We start from the raw sequence: 18,973 nt of genomic DNA, 5'->3' as shown, positions 1-18,973 counted from the left end.
AGGCCTGGGCACCTACCAGAGCTGAGGCGGGAGCGGCTGGGGGCGCTCCGAATAGCGGAAACTGCTGGAAGCAGACTGAGGGAGCTCTGCCCAGAGCTCCAGAGCTGACCACGGTCGTGCCCCCGGCAGCTCCGAGATGCGCACCCCGCCCAGCAGCAGCCGCCGCCGCAGCGCGCAGTCCGTGGCGGCGGCGGCGGCGGCGGCCGAGGGAGCGGGGCAGCCATGGGGGTGCGCGGCGCGGGCCGGCTGTGGTGGGGTAGGAGCCGTGAGGGCCCGGGGGACGGTCTGAGGGGGCAGCGGGACACGGCGGGACAGGGCTTCCCTTTCCCCGGCTTCCCTTTCCCCGGCTTCCCTTTCCGCGGTTTCGTGGGCCCCATCGCGGCGGAGCCCGAGGCCGTGCGGCCGCTCCGCGGGGCGGCGGGCGGAGCGGAGAGCCTCCTGAAAGGAGGTTGTAACCAGGTGGGGATCGGCCTGTTCTCCCAGGCAGCTTGCACTAGGACTAGAGTATATAGCCTTAAACTGCTCCGAGGGAGGTTTAGATTGAGCATTAGGACGAATTTCCTCACTCGTAGGGTGATTAGCTATTAGAACGGGCTGCCCGGGGCCGTGGTGGAGTCACCGTCCCCGTGTTTAAGGAAGGACTGGACGCGACACTCAGTGCCATGGTCTGTTCGGCAGAGGGGTGATCGGTCATGGGCTGGACTTGACCTCAGAGCGCTTTCCCAGCCCCATTGGTTCGGTCCGGCTGTGGCCGCTCTGTGCCGCGGGGGCGGGGGATTGCTCGGCTGTTAGCGGGGCACGCTTAGCGTCTAAAAATCCCAGCAGAAAAAAAACCCAAAAAACAAAAACAAGAAAACGATGTTTATCTCTCACCCCAGTCAAAGACTTTCTTTGATTTGAGTGACTTGAATAAGCGGCGGTGTTGTGTGTGCCTGGCTGCCCTGCCTTGCGATCTGGTGCTTTGAGGGCAGCAAGAGCAGTGGCCGAGGTCAAACGGGGGAGTCCGAGGGTGTTCCCCATCTCCTGCCCTCTTGTGTGCTGGAGGAATCGGTGAAGGATTCCCTCTCGGGCCCTTGGATGGGAGCGCCGAAGGTGCCGGGAGCTCTGCCCCAGGCTGTGGCACGTTTTCGGGGATGTGGGTCTCGGCGCACCGAGCACTGCTGCAGGGGAGGGTGATTGTAGGAGGAAGCTCACAGAATCTTTATCATCATCCCGTGACAGAAGCTTTTATTTATAATAGATCTTCTGACTTGCAACTTTGCAGTTCAGTTAGGACTGGTGATACCAGCATGGAGCTGCCTTAGCTGGTTTATTGGTGCTTTTGTCTGTGTAATTGCTTACATTAGAAAGCAACTTTTGAAGTCAGATTATCTAGTTCTTTTTTCCTTAATAACACGGACAGATTTGCATTTTTCTGGCTTGATGCTTATAGGAAAATGATCTTTTTCTTTGCTGAAGTTGAACTAAACCTTGAATGTTTCACTATAGAAAGTTCGTGACTCATAGTTTAAAAAATGATGCAGTGGCAGGGGACTAGGTGAATTGCACCATGTACTTTCTTTTGTGAGTTGCGTTTAGCAGGTGTATTTACATAAGCTAGAACTTCTCTCTTTCAAGGGGCAGAAGTCACTCAGTGAATTTGGTCTTCTGAATGTATTCTGCCAGAGATCACCTAAAAAGTGAAGCAAGAATATGCTGATTTCAATGTAATGGTATCATTCTGTCTAGAGAAGTTTTTTTTCTCTTGAGAGTGACTGTAACATTCAAGAAGCTTTTTCCATCCTTTTTTTCTTACTCTACCCCAGCAGCAGCTGCTGCTGTAGGTCATTGTAACATGCTGTGACAGCTACAGATTGCCTTGGAAGTCAGTTTTTCAATGCTGATTAAGTGCTGCTTATGAATGGGTGTACTGAAGAGACAGAGCAAATCTAACACATAATCTGGTGGTGGAATCCGATTTTGATCACACCAGAAGAAAAGGGTTGGGTCCTTGTGCTAGAAGAAACAATTAGAATGGGGTAGTGGTGCAGTGGAGAGGGGACTGGCTTATAGTATGACAATTCAGTCCTGATCTCTGCTTGAGTCACCTGGAAGATGTTACTTCTGCCAGCTTCACTCTCCTGCAGAACAGGGGTAATGAAACTGGCTTTTGGTGTGTGGGACTGATAAAGAATAGGTGATGCTGCTGTGACAGATATAGTCTGCATACCATGTGCTGTAGAGTTTCTGCATCACTGACCTGTTTTTCTCTCATGTTGAGTCTTGAGAGAGAATCTGCAGCTTCCCATTGAAGTTGTTAACCACTTGCAGCAAAGCTTTTTTGTGTCTGGTTCTAACTTGGGTGTCTGAGCTCTTACTCTCTCCAGTCTTTAGTGAATTAAGGAAAGTTTTTTTCTGTGTGGATTCTTTACAGAAACGCTTGTCATCTCTCAATCTCCCTGACTAGGTAGAAGGAAGGATTATGAGGTTTTGTGTACAAAGTCTCAAGCAATAATAAGTTTCAGAAATTATCAGAAGTACAAAGCCATAAGAGAAAGCAATTTCCTTCTATCTTTTAATGTTATTTTTTTAGCATGCTCAGGGTGCTTGAGTTGTTAACCAGAGAGATTTAGCAGTTGTTCTCCAGTCTATTCTGAAAGACATAAATCAATGCTAGACTCAGATCCTCATGAGCAAGAATGATGCACTACCAGTGCATCAAGTGCTGGTCCTAAAATCATTGTAACTGTACTAAGCCTAGTTGGAAAGTCCTGCATGATGTGATCCTATAAAAGATGTGTTTGAGTGCCTGCTGTGCAAGAGGTTTGAACAATTGGCTTAGGAGTCTGAAAGAAAACATAGCTGATGGTGAGGATCCCTGCAGAAGTTCTGGTGCTAGCAGGAGTTAGGGTAGGAGCTTTGACAAAAGTCTCTCTGGAGAGTCCTAGCGGGAGTGGTGTAACTCCAGCTGGCTTTAGGCACAGACCCTATTTTACGTGATCCTGTGGAATCATGTTTTAAGCAGGGAGGGTGAGCATCTGTCTTGCTTTTTTATCTGGTCTAACTGGAATCCCTTCCTTCTGCTGCTGATTTGCAAAGAGTGGGGACATGATTTAGCCATGGCAACAGGAGAGTCGTAAATGTTCAACAGGACTGCTGATGTCTTTGCTTTTCGTTGTAGGCACGGTGAGCTGCACTTTGTTCCTGGCAGTTAACGGTTTGTATTCGGCCAGTGATGATGTGATAGAGCTCACACCAACTAACTTCAACAAGGAGGTCATTCAGAGCGACAGCCTGTGGCTCGTGGAGTTCTATGCCCCATGGTAAGAGCTGCAGCTGTGTACTTGCTTGCTCTTATGACAGAAGGAGCACAGGAATCTGCTGCTGATAGCTCAAGGTTTCATTCAATTGTTGGCAGCACAGTTGTCAGTGTGATGGCCTCATGACTAGCAAAATAGCTCTACTTGGGATTCCTGGTTTAAATTGTATTCATGAGGGAAAAAGGCAGGAATTGGCATTTCAAGTTTGCAAATAGAGCCTGGTAGCAAAACCTATGCCATTTTTGTACTTGATTTATTCTGGTTAAATTAATATTAAAAATGACTTAAAATATTAAAAGTGCAGTAGGTAAGTAAGAAAGTCCCTCACTTCTGTTTTTCTGAGCCTAATTCTGATGTGAAAGCACAGGCCTGAATTCACATTTAAAACTTCCAATTTCCATTTAAAAATACCGGCTTTGTGCATCTTAATTTAGCATCCCTCTTTGTCTTCTTTCTGCTCATGTCCAGAGTTTGGAGTCTCTATTCCATTTAAATTCTGGTGATATATATATTCCATCTTTGTACAAATCCTCTGTGATATTGCCATCCAAAGCTCCGCATTCTGGAGAAAATGGCCTTTTGTTGCCACAGCTTGACTCTGGACCGACAGGTTTAGGGGAAGCCTTGCTGTACCCCTTGCAGTGTTACTGCAGTCTGTAAAATGTGGAAGTTTTTCCTCAGAAGCCTGAGTGATGGTATGATCTTGTGGCACAGGCTCTTTTCCTCTTCATGAGTAAATCCTCAGTCTTAAGTGACTTGCTGTAAGTGACTGTGAAATAGTTGTCACATCTGAATGACATTTGCTGTTCTTGTTCTTTCTTTGTTTTTTCTAAAAGGTGTGGTCATTGTCAAAGGCTAACTCCTGAGTGGAAGAAAGCAGCAACAGCTTTAAAAGTAAGTTTAGCCTTTCAAATGTTCTTGTGGAAATGTATTGAAGAGAGTTTGGCTGTTTGGCATCTGGATTGGAAATGTGGAGGGGTTTGGTCCTTATGACCATTTTCACTTCAGTTATACTTATGTCCAGAAAAGTGTTATTCAGGCACCTGAAAACCCCGAATTTTTGTTTTGTTTGGTTTGTTGCATCCTGTTTAAAAGAAGCCATTGAATTGTAGAGGAAGAAAGTCAGTTCTGTCCCTGTGAATTCCCATTACTATTCTCTAGGACTGAAAACAGTTTTGTAAGCCATAGGTGCTGACTGGTCACAAAAATTAGTGATGTTGTGATTAGCTGAACTCTTGCCTATGTGAAATATGTATATTCGCCTTCTTAGAAAACCAAACAAAAAAACCCAACTAAATAATAGCCCAAACAATTTAAAATTTATTTTGTCATGCTGAAGAAAGAAGTGGACGTTTACAGTATTCTGTAGTTTAATGCTTGTGGGGTAAAATGCCTCTCTTCTGTTGCAGTCCTAGTAACTGCCCCTCTCTTCCCCCCATTCCCTTGTGCTCCCAGCAGGGAAAAGGTGTTAAATTGCTGTAGAAGTCTTGGGTGTCATTTTTGTTTTGTTTCTGCAGGGTGTAGTGAAAGTGGGTGCAGTAGATGCAGATAAACATCAGTCCTTGGGTGGACAGTATGGAGTCAGAGGGTTTCCAACTATCAAGATATTTGGAGCCAACAAAAACAAAGCAGAGGATTATCAGGGTAAACGTGATGAATTTTTAGATGTTGCATGCCTAAAACTCCCCGAATGCAGTAATCATGGTAGCTGTTAATGCTGTACTGAGTGTTTTTTCCTTCCTGTCTAGTGCTTGCAGTAATGGAGAGACAAATGGGTGGGAGTGGTTTGACCAAATTGTGTATGCCTTAGCATTGTCTAACAGTCCCACCTGCAGTTCATAGTTGTTGGAGATGGATAGGGAGTTTCAAGGAATTATTCCTTTATCCATGTTTATTTGGAGCTTGCCATAGAGTCACTCCTCATAAGAAAAGCCAGGTAATGCAAAGGTGTAGTGAAGTCTGTCTTGCTGCTTGTGTTTAAGCCAGACGTCCCACCACTAGTACCGTGTCACTCATAGCCCAGTCCTGCTTTTCCTGAAAGATGGTTAGGGTGAGGGAGAATTAAGTTTGTAATAAAGTTAGGAACATACCTTAAACTGGCCTTTTGATGGTTGGTCATTTATTTTGCTGCACTGCAGGTGGCAGGACAAGTGATGCTATTGTTGACGCTGCTCTAAGTGCTCTTCGGATCCTGGTGAAAGAACGGCTTAGTGGCAGAAGTGGAGGATACAGTTCTGGAAAACAGGTATTTGAGGGAATGTGTGTTTGCTTTTCAGCTGGAGACTGTCTTGTACAGGAGATCAAAGCTCCCAACTCAGTCACAGAATTGGAAGAGATGTCTGGAGTTTTATCTAGTCCAGGTGCCCTACCCAGTGCAGGGCCACCTGGAGCAGATTACTCAGGGCTGTGTCCCCTAAAGTTGTATCTCCAAGAACTGAGACTCCAAATGGTATTTCTTATATTTCAACCTTGTCACTTTTGTCTCTTGTTGCAGCAAAGAGCCTGCCTTTGTTTTCTCTACTCTCCTGCACACTCATCACATGTCAGGTGCTCAAAGCTCTTAATCAGCTCTCACCATTGGCTGGACTTGCTCCAGTGTGTACATGCCTGTTCTGTGGGGGAGCCTAGAACTAGACCCAGCACTCCAGGTGTTTCACATTGTGCTGAGCAGAAGTTTGCCTCCTCAGACCTTCTGGCAACTCTCTGCCTAGTGCAGTTCAGGAGGCTGTTGACCATCTTTGGTGCAGGATTGTAGTGCTGGCTCAGCTTTTTCAGCTTGTCCACCAGGACACTGATGTTCCTCTTTGAAAAGTTGCTTTCCAGCTAGTCAGTTCTCAGTGCTTATTGGTATATGGGACTGTTACTCTCCAGGTTTATCTCCCTTTGAACTTCGGGGTTCCTGTTAGCCCCACTCTCCAGGTGGTTCAGGTACTGTTTGCTTAATCCTAATCTAAATTAGACAGATTAAGGTCTTTTAATTTGGTAGTGTTTTTCTGAAGTTGGCTTGCTGGATTTCTTCCTGAAGGTAAATTGAAAAGTTTCCTTTTCAGTTCAAAGAAAAGGCTCCTACTACTATTTCTGAGTCGTGGTACAAGTACATTCTGACATCCTCAGGGCCGCAGAGAAGACCTGGGTGGACTGTACCCTGTAGTGTGTATCACACTCCCACTTGTTTGTTTTGCCTGGAAACCAGGACTTGGTTCCAGATGGAGTTGGGCGTTGGAGAGCATTTTATTCATGGACAGATCAGTGCATGAAGAACTGAAAAAGTGTTCCCCCATCTTCTTGCTAGTTAGACCGACCTGATTTCTCTTTTTTCAAGAGAAGGTTCATTTGCTGTGTCTTGAAAATGCTGTGGGGAGTAGGCTGTGTGTACTGTTAGTTCTAAAAAAGGAAAGTTGTATGACCTAACACTGCCTGTTTTGTATCTTGCTCAAATAAAGATCATTTGGTTCAATGTGATACGCACAGGAGTTGGCCTGTGTGGGAGACCAGTTTTGGTTACTTCTTATGTGAGGGTCTGTTTGTTTCTTACAGAGCGGAGGTGGAGATAAGAAGGATGTGATTGAGCTGACTGATGACAGCTTTGATAAGAATGTCATAAATAGCGACGATGTGTGGATGGTGGAGTTTTATGCCCCATGGTGTGGGCACTGCAAAAAGTAAATGAGGTTTTACTTTAACAATTCAGTTCCTGTTAGTGCCTGTTTTGTGTAATACCCTTAATCCCATAAAAGAGACCTTGCATCTGTGGTATACCAGAAGTGAGTTTTTTTGCAAGATGATCTAACAAAAATTTATGGGGTTCTGATTAGCCAGAGCTTCATGCTGCTCTGGCTGCATTCCTCCTTAGCTGTAAAATTCCCAGTTATCAGTAGAAATAAGATCTGGAAGTTATATTAAACTTTTAATTCCTTCAGATGAAGGACATCAGTCTTGTTTGGATAACCCTCTTAGCTGTCATTCTCAGCAAGAGAATTTTTTCTTGAGTAAAACATGCTACATAATGTTGAAGCTACTTTATCTAGCTCTGAGAGAGCTTAGGACACTTGTACTCTCTGTTTTTCAGCCTGGAGCCAGAATGGGCAGCTGCTGCCACTGAAGTGAAGGAACAAACAAAAGGAAAAGTAAAGCTGGCTGCAGTAGATGCAACAGTCAATCAGATGCTGGCAGGCCGATATGGGGTGAGTGTGCTCTGCAGTGGTTACAGTTGCCTCTCCATCTCTACCAAATCAGATGTCTCTTCAGTCCTTATTGAACTGTTCCTTAGTCCGGTACTACTTAAATGTTTTGTGCCAAAAATAAGTGACACATTCAGTTTGTTTCCCACAAATAATAAATGTCAGTAGTAACATAAATAAGTGGAGAAGGAGGAAAATAATTATTCTGGATGTTGCTGAGGAGAAAGGCTATTTATTTCCACAACATCTCGTATACCTTTATCATCTGGAGTGAGACGTCTCTTTCTTGAGACTGTGGGCTGGTTGGGCATCTCTGGAACCCTTGGTGCTGTTATCAGGGATCACTCTGACAGTTATCAGCTGCCCAGATCAGGTGTGTTGCTCACCAAAAGAGAATGGATACTCCTGAATTTTTAGTACAGTCCATGGAGCTTACAGTGTGCTGCATAGTTTCCCTCTAAGTGCACATGGCTGACAATGTAGAGAGAACACTGAGCAAGATTTACTGGAAGTGTATCAGAAGGAGCTTAAGGTCCACTTACTGCCATGTAGGCCCAGTGTTGTCCACCCCAGACAAACCAGGAAATCATTGTTTAATAAATATCAAGGGTAAAGACAGTCCTCATGGTGCTTAAACCTACAGTTCTTGGTGCATCTAAATTGAGGTGAAACCACTGCTGGTTCATCAGGCCAAAACCCCAAACAGCAATTTAGGATACATTCACCTCGTCTTGATTTGTTGCAAAGGTAGGAAGTTACAAAATTCAAGTCAGGTCAGAACATGTAAGACTCAAAGATGTTGAATCTCCCCCTTTGCTCTTAGTCTAGAGGACATCAGACAAGCAGATAATTTCTACCACAAATATTCAGGTTCATTTGAGCTGATGGTTTAAACTTGTCTTGCAGATTCGTGGATTTCCCACCATTAAAATCTTCCAGAAAGGAGAAGACCCTGTTGATTATGATGGTGGGAGAACTAGATCTGATATAATTTCTCGTGCTCTGGATCTGTTTTCTGATAATGCACCACCACCTGAGCTCCTGGAGGTACCTATATATCATTCTCTCAAATTTCTTTTCTCTCATACTCTTGGCAGCAGTTTTTACTGGTCTATATGAACTCTATATAAAACTCTCTAAGCGTGATGCTTCTGCACTGTTTTGCCCCAGAAAGTAAAGGATGAAAAGCTTTGTGTAACAAAAAGCTGAATGTTCATTTCTACTGTCAATTTGTTGTTGTCTGGAAAATGATCAGAATCGATACAGTGAAGGCATTGACAGGATGGTGCCAGGGTGTCTGAATCTGCTCTTGAGGAAAGAGTGAAAAAGTTGAGTTCTGTTCCCCATCTTTTCTTACAATAAGAGGGCAGGGTCTTGCCATTGCAAGCTGTCCATTAGGAGATTCATGATGAGTAGTTTTCTTGTTGTCCAAAAAACTCCACCCTCTGTCAGGTGACTTCTTTTTTCAGCTTGCTGTTGGTAGATTTGAAATGGTGATCACTTGTCTCCAAAGTGAGATGCATGCCAGACAGTCAATTGGGATACAGAAGGAAAAAACTAAAAAATATCTGTACTATTAATAAAGATATTTTTTATGGTGCTTATTTAATCTTTCTTATCCTTCTTAATTTTTTATTTTGTATGCATTCTAATATTAACACATCAATACATGTTGATGTATGTGTATATGCATATAACTGATCTTTATATATCAGAGGCTGCATGCTTAGAAATTTATTTACTGGAGATGTACAATCAAAGGTTGGAGACCACTGTTGTAGGTTGCTGGATCAATTCCTTGTTGAGACAGATCCCACAAAACCAGTGTTGCTGTTACTGTTGCTTGAACATCCTCATCCACAGCAAAGGCTGCCTCTGCTGGTTCTCCTCGTGCTCACAGGCATTTGCATGGGCCTGGGGGTGCTCTTTCCAGCCTTGGACAAGAGCAGTGATTTTGAGCAAGAAGTGACATCTGACTGTGCCTTCTGTAAGCCTTTTTTGGTACTGCAGTTTCCTGTTCCTGCAAGTCTCAACAGAAGACTTTGGGAACTCTTTGTAAATGACTCTTGTACTGGGGGACCAGTGAAGTAGAAGGTACTTGTTAGCTTTTGTGTCAAGTTGTTTCAATGCTTACTGCCTGGAGTTATTAGGCTGTTGGAGGAAAGTACAGTCACAACTAAAGAACCAGATCTTACTGTCATTGACTTTGTGCTGCTTTCTTCTAGATAATTAGTGAGGATGTTCTGAAGAGTACCTGTGATGCTCATCAGCTCTGCATCATTTCTGTCCTGCCTCATATTCTTGACACAGGTACACATACAAGCAGACTTCTTTGTCACTTAAAGCATGTAGCTGTGTTTTTTAACTTGTCCAATTCTGTTTAACAGGAGCTTCAGGGAGAAATTCTTACCTGGATGTCATGTTAAAAATGGCTGAAAAATACAAAAAGAAAATGTGGGGGTAAGTGTTATTGTCCACTGGTCATCTTGGAAAAGATGTGAGCATTTCTGGGTATAAATGGGATTAAATTTGTATGATACTTGTTTAGGCTACAGAAAGAGTTGTTCCTTGTTCAGGGTAGCATATCTTGGTATTTCACTAATTACTGGAGAAGGCAGTACTGTTACTTTAAAATAACTTTTTTAAAAAATTTCATCCACCTCTCAAATTCTGCATTTACAAATGATATCTATCATTAATGAAATTAAGCAGCTTTTATCATTGTCCTGAATACTCAAGTATTTTAGGGAAGTTTCTTTTACCATATTTTGGTGGTTGGTGAGTGTGCCAGTGTGACTGTTGAATTCTCAAAGAGACAAGTAAGCTGCAATTTATAAATTTTTTTCATGTTCTCAAAGAAGCAGGCCAGCAGGCTATGCCTTTACTCCTCCTTCTCTTAGGTGCAGGTTAGGATCTCTGGGACTTCTCAGGAAAGTGAGAGCTGTTCTGTCACACTGACTGCTGTGAAGAGGAGCAAAATGGCGTGAAAGCCTGGGGGAAAATGCTGAGATTGGCTCATTCCAGACCTTCCTTGGGGGTCTTGCTAAGATGAGAGGAACTGAGACTGAGTGTCCATAGCTAGAAATCCTCCATAGTGATATTTGGGGAGGACTTTGTAAAGTTTAGATCTGTGACTTAAGTACTTTTAAACCTTCCCCTTAGTACCAGCTAAAGTGTAGCTGTGTTCACGTTGCTAACATGGTTCTTCCCCTGCACTGTATTTAGTGGCTGTTCTTGTCCATCTTGTGGTGGCTGTGTGAGTGGGACTGGCCTAGACGTGCTGCTGAGAGGGGACTTTCTTCTGTTGCAAGGTTCAGGATCAGGACTTTCCTTTCTCCTGATGACTTTGAAAGTGTCAAGGGCAATACAGAGCCCTGCTTGAACTCTGCAGGGTTGCAGGATATGTGATTTGAAAATTATTGTGGTGCCTAATCTCATTATTAATTTTCTATTTCATCTTTTCCTCAAGGTGGCTGTGGACAGAAGCAGGTGCTCAGTCAGATCTTGAGAGCTCTCTGGGGATTGGAGGCTTTGGGTATCCAGCAATGGCAGCTGTTAATGCTCGGAAGATGAAATTTGCCCTTCTGAAAGGATCATTCAGTGAGCAAGGGATTAATGAGTTTCTCAGGTATGAAATCTTTAAGTGTCTTAAATCTTTCTGTATCTAGGGCTATGACCCTTTAGACTATAAGGAGACTCCTACATCACACAAGACTTGCATGGTTAAGAGAATTAAGATGAGAATTCTGTGGAGTCAGAGAATGGTTTCAATGGCAATTGCAATAAAGCAGTCATTACCTTTTTGTGGTGTGCAGAATTAAGTTGGCCATTTAAACTTAGGTAGTTTTAGTACAATATTTCAAAGCAGAAGTAGACTTTGATGTTAAAAAATTATGTTTCTCTGGTAACTTAAGAAATAACTTACTAATGAATTCCATTTAATTCAGATAGTGCATTCTGACTAGTCATTGGTAACTAGGAAGTCCCCAGTTTGGGAATCATAATGGGTGCTGTTGAAGTTTTTGAGGTTGTATGTGTTGCTGTTCATCTTTCTGATTCAGTTTGGTCCTGTCTTCCCCCACCCACCTTTCCATCCTCCTGGCACTTGGTAAATTGATTGGGAGAGTTGAAACAATCCATCTGAAAAGTCAGTAACTCATTGCTCAGCACAAGTCCTGTGAAACTGCCTCTTGTGTAGCTGGGCAAGAGCCGGTGCTGAGAAGAATGGAACAGAGAAGGGAAATGGAGAGGATGACAGAAGGTGGCAGCAGCACTGAAACAGAGCAGCTAAACTTCAACTGTTACTTTAGTGTGGTCAGAGTGAAGTGGGAACTCTGCTTCCACATTGTCCTGGTTTAGGGCAAATTTGGGAGAAAAATACTGAAGGGGTTCTTTTAGAAAGTAAATTTAAGCAGCCCCTCCCCTAGCTTGTTTGGAACAGTATTTCCTTGGAGAAAGGTGGGAAAAAACTGTTTATTTAAGAGACAAAGCATTTACTAGCTCAAAATAAAATGGACAATATTAAACAATAAAACCTCTTGCTGCTCTGAAGAGATTACTAAGTTCAGCTCACACAGTCTCTTATTAGTCCCTCTGGTGCTGGAAATGCCAGACTAGACCAATAGGCTGTTAAAAACCACCTTGAAAGCACTGGGTGGGGGATCTTTCAAAAATTGAGAGCAACATCTAACAAAGACCATCTAGTTAGTTAACACCTGTTAACTAACCAGTTAACTAATGACATCAGAAGTCACTATTAAGTCCTTTTCCCTGAAGGACTTCCATGGCCTAAGAAAATATTACACCTGACAACCTGATGGATCTATCATTAGTTGGTTAGTCCATCTTTGGGATGTTGCAGGTGAGGCTACAGTTCTAGACAGTACTAAAAGGAGGCATTTAAGATCCCTATCACATGATCAAAGTATTATGAGGGGGACTAAGCCTCACAGTCTCTGGGCACAGGTCCTAGGAAGTGTGACATAAATCTTTGTGTGTACAGATGATCTCTGTATGCAGCAAACCCAGTGGAAGACGGTAAAACAAGGGATTCAACAATTAAAAAAATAACAGTAGCAGAAATTGTCTTCTCAAATGACCTAAACACTAAATCCAGACTTAGTACCTTATACATCCGTGATATGGTGAAAACTTGTACGACTTGGGCCACAAAAATACACTTCTGCTTTAGCAATAATGAAGGGAGATGACAGAGAGGAGACCGTGCTTAATATGGCAAAGAAGCTCTGAGCTCATGCAGATGCTGTGCTTGGCCCAACACATGCAAGAATCACAGCTGTAGAAACACGTCTGCAGAAATTAAAAAATAAGATGAAAGCGAATCACAAGAAACTCAAAGAAGAAATTAAAGAGGGCTTTCTCCAAATCTCAGCAGTACAGATCAAAAGTTCTGGTACCAAAAGCAGACATCCCCCAGATAAGGAGGGAAGGTACACCTCACTAGCTGACCTGTGGTTCTTCTTGTACAATTATAGAGAAAACTTGAAGAGATATGATAGAACATCTACTGCTGCTCTGGCACAACAGGTGCTTAAATTAAAAGACAGCAAGACTCAGAGAAAAAGTTCCACAAAAAAAAAAAAAAAGCAGCTCCAGTAGCTGCTGCTAAACTGCCAGGTATGATAATGATGATGACATGTTCAGTCCTCTTAAAAGAACCTCCAAAACATATGCTCAGGGAAAGAAAGATAACCAGACTTAGAGGGGTCCTGCCTCTAGCCAGGTAGAGACTAAGGAAAACCATATTTTTTAGATTGTGTACATTCATTAGCCTGGCAAATCAGAACCACAAAAATATAAAGCCTTAGTCAACACTAGTGTGCAGTACACATTAATTCCATCAAGACATGTGGGGGCAGGATCTGTTTCTATTGCTAGCATGACAGAGGGATCACAAGATTTTACTCTAGTGAAAGCTGAGGTTCACCTGACTAAAAATAAGTGAAAGAAATATCCTAATGAGACTAGCCCAGAAGCTCCATATATTTTAAGCATAGACTTCCTCTGAAAAGGGTATTTCAAAGACCCAAAGAGACTCAGTGGGCATTTAAGATAGCAGCTACAGAGACAGAAGGCATTGAGCAATTAAATGCCTTGCTTAGGCTGTCAAAGAACCCATCTGCAGTAGGACTTATGAAGGGGGAAGAGCAATGAGTACCAACTGCCACTTGACAGTGTACTGCCAACAGTACAGAATAATTCAAGATGCTGTGATTCCCATCCATATGATAATCCATGGGCTAGAGAGCCATATGGTGGTCAGCAGAACCTACTCACTCTTCAACAGTCCCAATTTAGCCTGTACACAAATCTGAAAGAAAATAAAGATTGACTGTAGACTGTTGTGCCTTGAATAAAGTGACTCCATCATTAAGCACTGCTGTGCCAGACTGCTCAGAAAATTCCTTCAGGGTTTGGCCCATATCCTCTCATTCTCTACACCACTCAGGATTTTCCATGCCTGGGTGTACTTCTGGGTCAGGGGTCACATCAGCTCCTCTGCATGTCTCAGCCCTCATTCTAGACAAGCTGCAGACCATATAGAGGAAGCTGACTAGATTAAATACTAGGACGGTGGTATCTTTAACATTCAGGGAAAACTGAGCATTCTCAAAAAGGGACTTAATAGATTCAAAGGAGAAGAAGGAAAGGAAAGGCTCAAGAGCCTCATCCCCTGCTCCTCCTCTAACAAGCTGGGTGCAATTACCAATAAGCTCTAAAATGTGCTACTGGAACTAGGATGCAAGGTAGGACGAAGAAACTGTAAACCATACTTATCTTGAACAGACTCCAATACCTTAATAAACCCCCTATAAATCATTATCACTGAGCCCAGCACAATAGCTATTCTAATCCATGCCCCTCTACTATAAAAGCTGTGTGTTAGGGACAATACTGGAGCTGTTTCCAGATGAGAAAATAAGCCCAGTGACCAGACAGGTATTAAAACCTTAAAAAAGCCTAAGAACCCGAAACACATGAAGGCCTCCACCCCAAGACACATTATGTATTCAAGGAACATGGCTACTGACTGCTTTATCCCTTTACAGGGTAAATACAACCAAAATGCAATCAGTACAGGTTTTTTCCACTTTCTCAAGCCCCATGTTGGGTACCAAAATAATGTATTTGTCTTGGTTTAGGGCAAATTTGGGAGAAAACCTTCTAAAAGGGTTCTTCAAGAAAGTAAATTCAAGCAGCCCCTCCCCCAGCTGGTTTGGGAAATTATTTCCTTGGAGAAAAGTGGGAAAAAACTGTTTCCTTAACAGGCAAAGCATTTACCAGCACCACAAAATGAACAACATTAAACAATAAAACCTCTTGCTGCTCTGAAGAGATTACAAACTCAGAAAATCCCCTTTATGGGTTGCAGCTTGGCTCACTCAGTCTGTTATGGGTCCCTCCAGTCTGGAAATGCCGTGGCCTAGGTCTGGTTCTGGTGGGCCACTGATGTGAGCTGCTGGTGCTCTTCTGGGTTTTCAGTCCAGAGCAGGTTTAAACAGTTCAAGAAAAAGAAAAACCATAGTCCAGGAACTTCTCTGCCTTAGCTAGCTAAAAACTAACTAAAAAGCAAAGGAAAGCTCTCTCCCACAGTCTGTCTGTTCTGCAGACAACACTGTTCAGGAGAAGGATGTGGGGGAGTAAGTGCTGTTTCTGATAACAAACTCTGCAGTTCTCTCTCTCCCTTTACTCTTGGAACCAGTTTTAAAGGTGCAAAACTTATTTGTGGTCTAAACAGACGAATGGGGATAGAAGCATTATAAAGTCACCTCAGGACACACGTAAAGTTCCAGCTGCCGTAAATTATGCAGGAGCCCTTGAGACCTTACGTTAGAAGTGTTATCTCCATCTCTGTCCTTGGAGAATGGCAGAGAACAGCAAGAATTGCAAAAGCAGATGCAACAGCCTCTCCCCACCTTTTCACAAGAAGCACATTAATTGAATGCAGTTCCTACTGGATTAATGGAATCAGTGCTATATTCTTACCTGTGAAAGTGATCAGACTTTCTCTTAATGCCAAAAAAAGGAACATGCTTAGGGCATCAAGTTAAAGTCGGGATATAGATGCAAGAAGAGAAACACCAGATGGTTTGTAGTAATGCACGTGAAAGTGTCTGCCTTTGTCAGACATGGCAAATTTTCTTAGTCTGTAAAGTCCATCTTAGTGAAGCTTCTCCTGGATGAAGCTGGATGGTTCTTCAAGGACACAACAGGCAGTTTAACAGCTTATATTGCATTAGGTAATTGGTTTGGTATTGTCTTATCATGCCTCACTGCTTGTTAGAATAATCTCTTCCTGACACTTCAGCTGAGCTATGCTGCCTAGAGAAAGCAGTATAATCACAGCTGGTGTGGCTGGCCATTCACTCAGCTGCTGTAGGCAGCTGCTGCAATCTAATAAGCATCTCAGCAGTTGACTGCAAGGAAACTGGCACTGTGAAGAGCAGAAAAATTGTCTATCTATTTGGGGAGGAATGCTAATTCAGTCTTATTTGCCTCTGAAAGATGCAAAGGGATTAGCTCCTCAGGATTTTAATGCTGGGCTTTTTGAGCAAACCTAACTAGCAAGCTCAGGGTGGAGTGTCTCAAACAAACCTGGTTACCTCAAACCCTTTGGAATCCATGGAGGATGTCTCCACTAAAGAAGATCACTGGTGATTTCCATTAACACTTGCAGGTGACTTCCAGAACTAGAATTACAGTCTCCCCTTGGAGTTGCCTTAAGTGAAAAACTGTTAAAGAGGCTGCATTTATCTGTGGTTTTTACACTGCTGAAATATGAAATAGTGTATGTCACAGATGTCTTTGAATCCAGTTGTAAATTTTCAATGCTGCTTTAAGGGCTCTGTCATTTTCTGCTTCTTGAAGTTTTTGCATCCAGACAGTTTAGATCTACTTAAAGAGATGAAATCTTGAACTTGTATTCCTTTTATCTGAAGCAGGCTCTGTTCCAGGTGGATGCAAGTAGGAGGAATTTCTTAAATTTAACTTCTATTTGTTTTTTCTCAGGGAACTCTCCGTTGGTCGTGGTTCTACAGCACCAGTGGGTGGTGGAGCTTTCCCCAAAATTCATTCAGTTGAACCTTGGGATGGCAAAGATGGTGAGGTAAGAGGTACTCCATTTCTGAAAGTGCTTGGCAATTGTGTTCAGAAGTGACAGGATAGAGTAACTAACACCTGTCAGTGTGAAAGTTCCTGTTCTCACAATATTGTGTCAAGTTGTGTTGATGGTTTCCCATTATCTTAATCCTGCCAGCAGACCAAATGGTACATTGATCATCTGACACTGCAGACCAGATGTTCCTGCCTGTTAGGATGTGATCTGAAAGCTGGATCACTTGAGGCAGAAATGTATGACCAGTGCTGACTGAGTGAGGTGGTAGTGCATGCATTCAGGATCCCAGTGTTGTGGAGTTCTGAATATGCTGACTTTGCCATCAAGGTCTTAATGCCAGAAAGCTTGTTAGGTAAAGCCTGTGTAATAAATAACATGGTGACCAAGTCTGCCTTCTTAAGGTTCAACATTGCTGTAAAAACCAACCAAAGTTACTGCAGTCCTTTGATCTACTTCAGATAGATAAAAACACAGAATATGGTAGTAGTTTTGTTACATAGTTTATTTGTATAGCCTTCATCTGGAGTATTTAGATTAGTAAAAAACAACCTCCTAGTCTAAACTCTGATCACTTGTCCTGTGCTTACTGCACTTGGAGTTTTCTGAATGAAGGAGATGACAGGAGAGAGCTTTACTCTCAGGATGAAGTAAGAATCTTTCCAACTCGGGGATCTCCTGGCATTAAGCACTTCTAAACATGTACTCAAACCTTCCCTTTTCGAACAGCTTCCAGTTGAAGATGACATTGATCTCAGTGATGTGGATCTGGATGACTTGGGTAAAGATGAGCTGTGAGATCTTCAGGAAACTTCTTTTCTTGGGAGAGCCTGCGCAGCAGTTTGCAGCCTGGATCACAATCAGACAGATATTTCAGTGGCCTTTTTATGGAGAAGTAGCACATGACACACTGTGCTATTGGATGCACTGCAGCAGTGGACTGTACGCATCTCAAGAAAACATTGCAGAAATTCTATGAATTGTCATAACCAGTAAACTTGATTGTATTCTGTGTAACAAATATTTTGAGGACAACATGGATATTTCTTTGGAACATCTTGGGTTTTATTTTGTTGATAATGTGCTGTTTGAGTGTTACTGGAGGCTGTTAGTGTAACCAATTTTAACTGTAATTTTTTTCATGGAGGTGGAACCTGCTCAGCTTCTGTTTCAATTAAAGAATAAAATATTTTTTGACACACACTGTTAGTCTTGTATAGAATAAGAAAGGTGCACATAGTACAAGCAGTCCCATTTTGGATGACTCTTGAAAGTGAACTGTAGAATAGAGGCTTGTGCAGAAGGGAGTCCTAAACCTCCTCCTTGCTGTGAGATCTTGACAGTTTGGCTAAAGCTTGATAAGATGGACAATCTTAGTTTAAATGCTCTTCAGTCTTCCTTTTCCTATTCCTTCTCAGGGGCTTTCTCTTTCTTTGTGCCAGGCTTCATAAGATCATTAAAACAATGGAAGTGGGGTTGCTGCTGCAATGAGAGATGCTGGGAGCTGTCAGTCTTTCCCCTGGATTAGTGATGAAGCTAATCTGTATTTCAGGGTGTAAGGATTTCCAGGTGCTAACAGAAAACCACCCTGGTGCTGTCTCCAGCAAATAGAGTAATATTTCTTCACTTCCCGTCTGGCATTGTTTTGATCTGAAATTGCTATTTCCTTTGGAAGGGGAATCAGGACTGTGAATAGGGATGTTTACTGCTGCTTTTTTAATAAAAATACTGTTATTTTATTGCTCTCCATGTCTTGTATATTGGTGTCGTGAAGTGACCCTAACGTGATCAGCTTGTTTATAAATAAGGAATGAAAGAGCTGAAAGATTCCCCTTCTTTCAAGGAAATGACATAATGTGGATATTTGTCATCTGGTGTCTGTAAGAGATTGCCCATAGCTCATCCCCGTGAAAGGCAGTGTCAGAACCATGGGCAGCCAGCAGTAACTGCTGATTCCATGCAGGAGATGTGCTCTTAAATCATCCCAGCAGATGAGCTGTAATGGAACTGTTCTAACTGAAATACCTTTGCAAAAACTAAACTCATGAGTACTTGGGACTGTAAGTCATATTATGATAAGTTCCACAACACTTTTGAGGATCTTTCCTCTTAGGCTTTTGGTTTTTTTGTTAAATTAAAGGAACTTTGGGCTTTGCTCTGATGCTTTCTACTTTTTCTGTTTGGATTTTTTTAAGTTTGCTTTGTTAGAAAAAGAGGACTGTATACACCTAGTAGATCCACTAGCCACCATACTTTTTAAATTGTTTTATTTCACGTCCAGTAGCTATTCCATCTTTGTAATTTACCAAAAAAATAAATACTACCATAGTACCTCTGCCTCTGAAATATGTTTTTGTAAA

General features: G+C 42.6%; 1 protein-coding gene across 1 annotated transcript; it reads left to right on the top strand.

Annotated features, from left to right (window-relative positions):
- Positions 1-189: 189 nt before the first annotated feature.
- On the top strand, positions 190-18,944 carry PDIA6 (protein disulfide isomerase family A member 6). Its single transcript, XM_039715593.1, has 13 exons — positions 190-256; positions 3,161-3,302; positions 4,136-4,193; positions 4,817-4,943; positions 5,438-5,544; positions 6,837-6,961; positions 7,369-7,483; positions 8,387-8,527; positions 9,706-9,790; positions 9,868-9,940; positions 10,950-11,108; positions 16,511-16,607; positions 17,343-18,944. The coding sequence occupies exons 1-13, from the start codon at positions 223-225 to the stop codon at positions 17,409-17,411; spliced, it is 1,332 nt and encodes a 443-aa protein (XP_039571527.1). The 5' UTR covers positions 190-222; the 3' UTR covers positions 17,412-18,944.
- Positions 18,945-18,973: the final 29 nt, after the last annotated feature.

The sequence above is a fragment of the Passer montanus genome, unplaced genomic scaffold (genome assembly GCF_014805655.1).
Source record: "Passer montanus isolate IOZ18808 unplaced genomic scaffold, ASM1480565v1 scaffold34, whole genome shotgun sequence".
NCBI classification, from domain to species: Eukaryota; Metazoa; Chordata; class Aves; order Passeriformes; family Passeridae; genus Passer; species Passer montanus.
This window is presented reverse-complemented; position numbering and strand designations above follow the sequence as displayed.

Bases quoted from the DNA above. Each gene is read 5' to 3' on its own strand.
- PDIA6 (XM_039715593.1), top strand. From the start codon at position 223: ATGGGGGTGCGCGGCGCGGGCCGGCTGTGGTGGG. The intron at 11,109-16,510 runs GTATGAAATCTT...GTTTTTTCTCAG, and splicing joins GGGATTAATGAGTTTCTCAG to GGAACTCTCCGTTGGTCGTG. The intron at 16,608-17,342 runs GTAAGAGGTACT...CTTTTCGAACAG, and splicing joins GGGATGGCAAAGATGGTGAG to CTTCCAGTTGAAGATGACAT.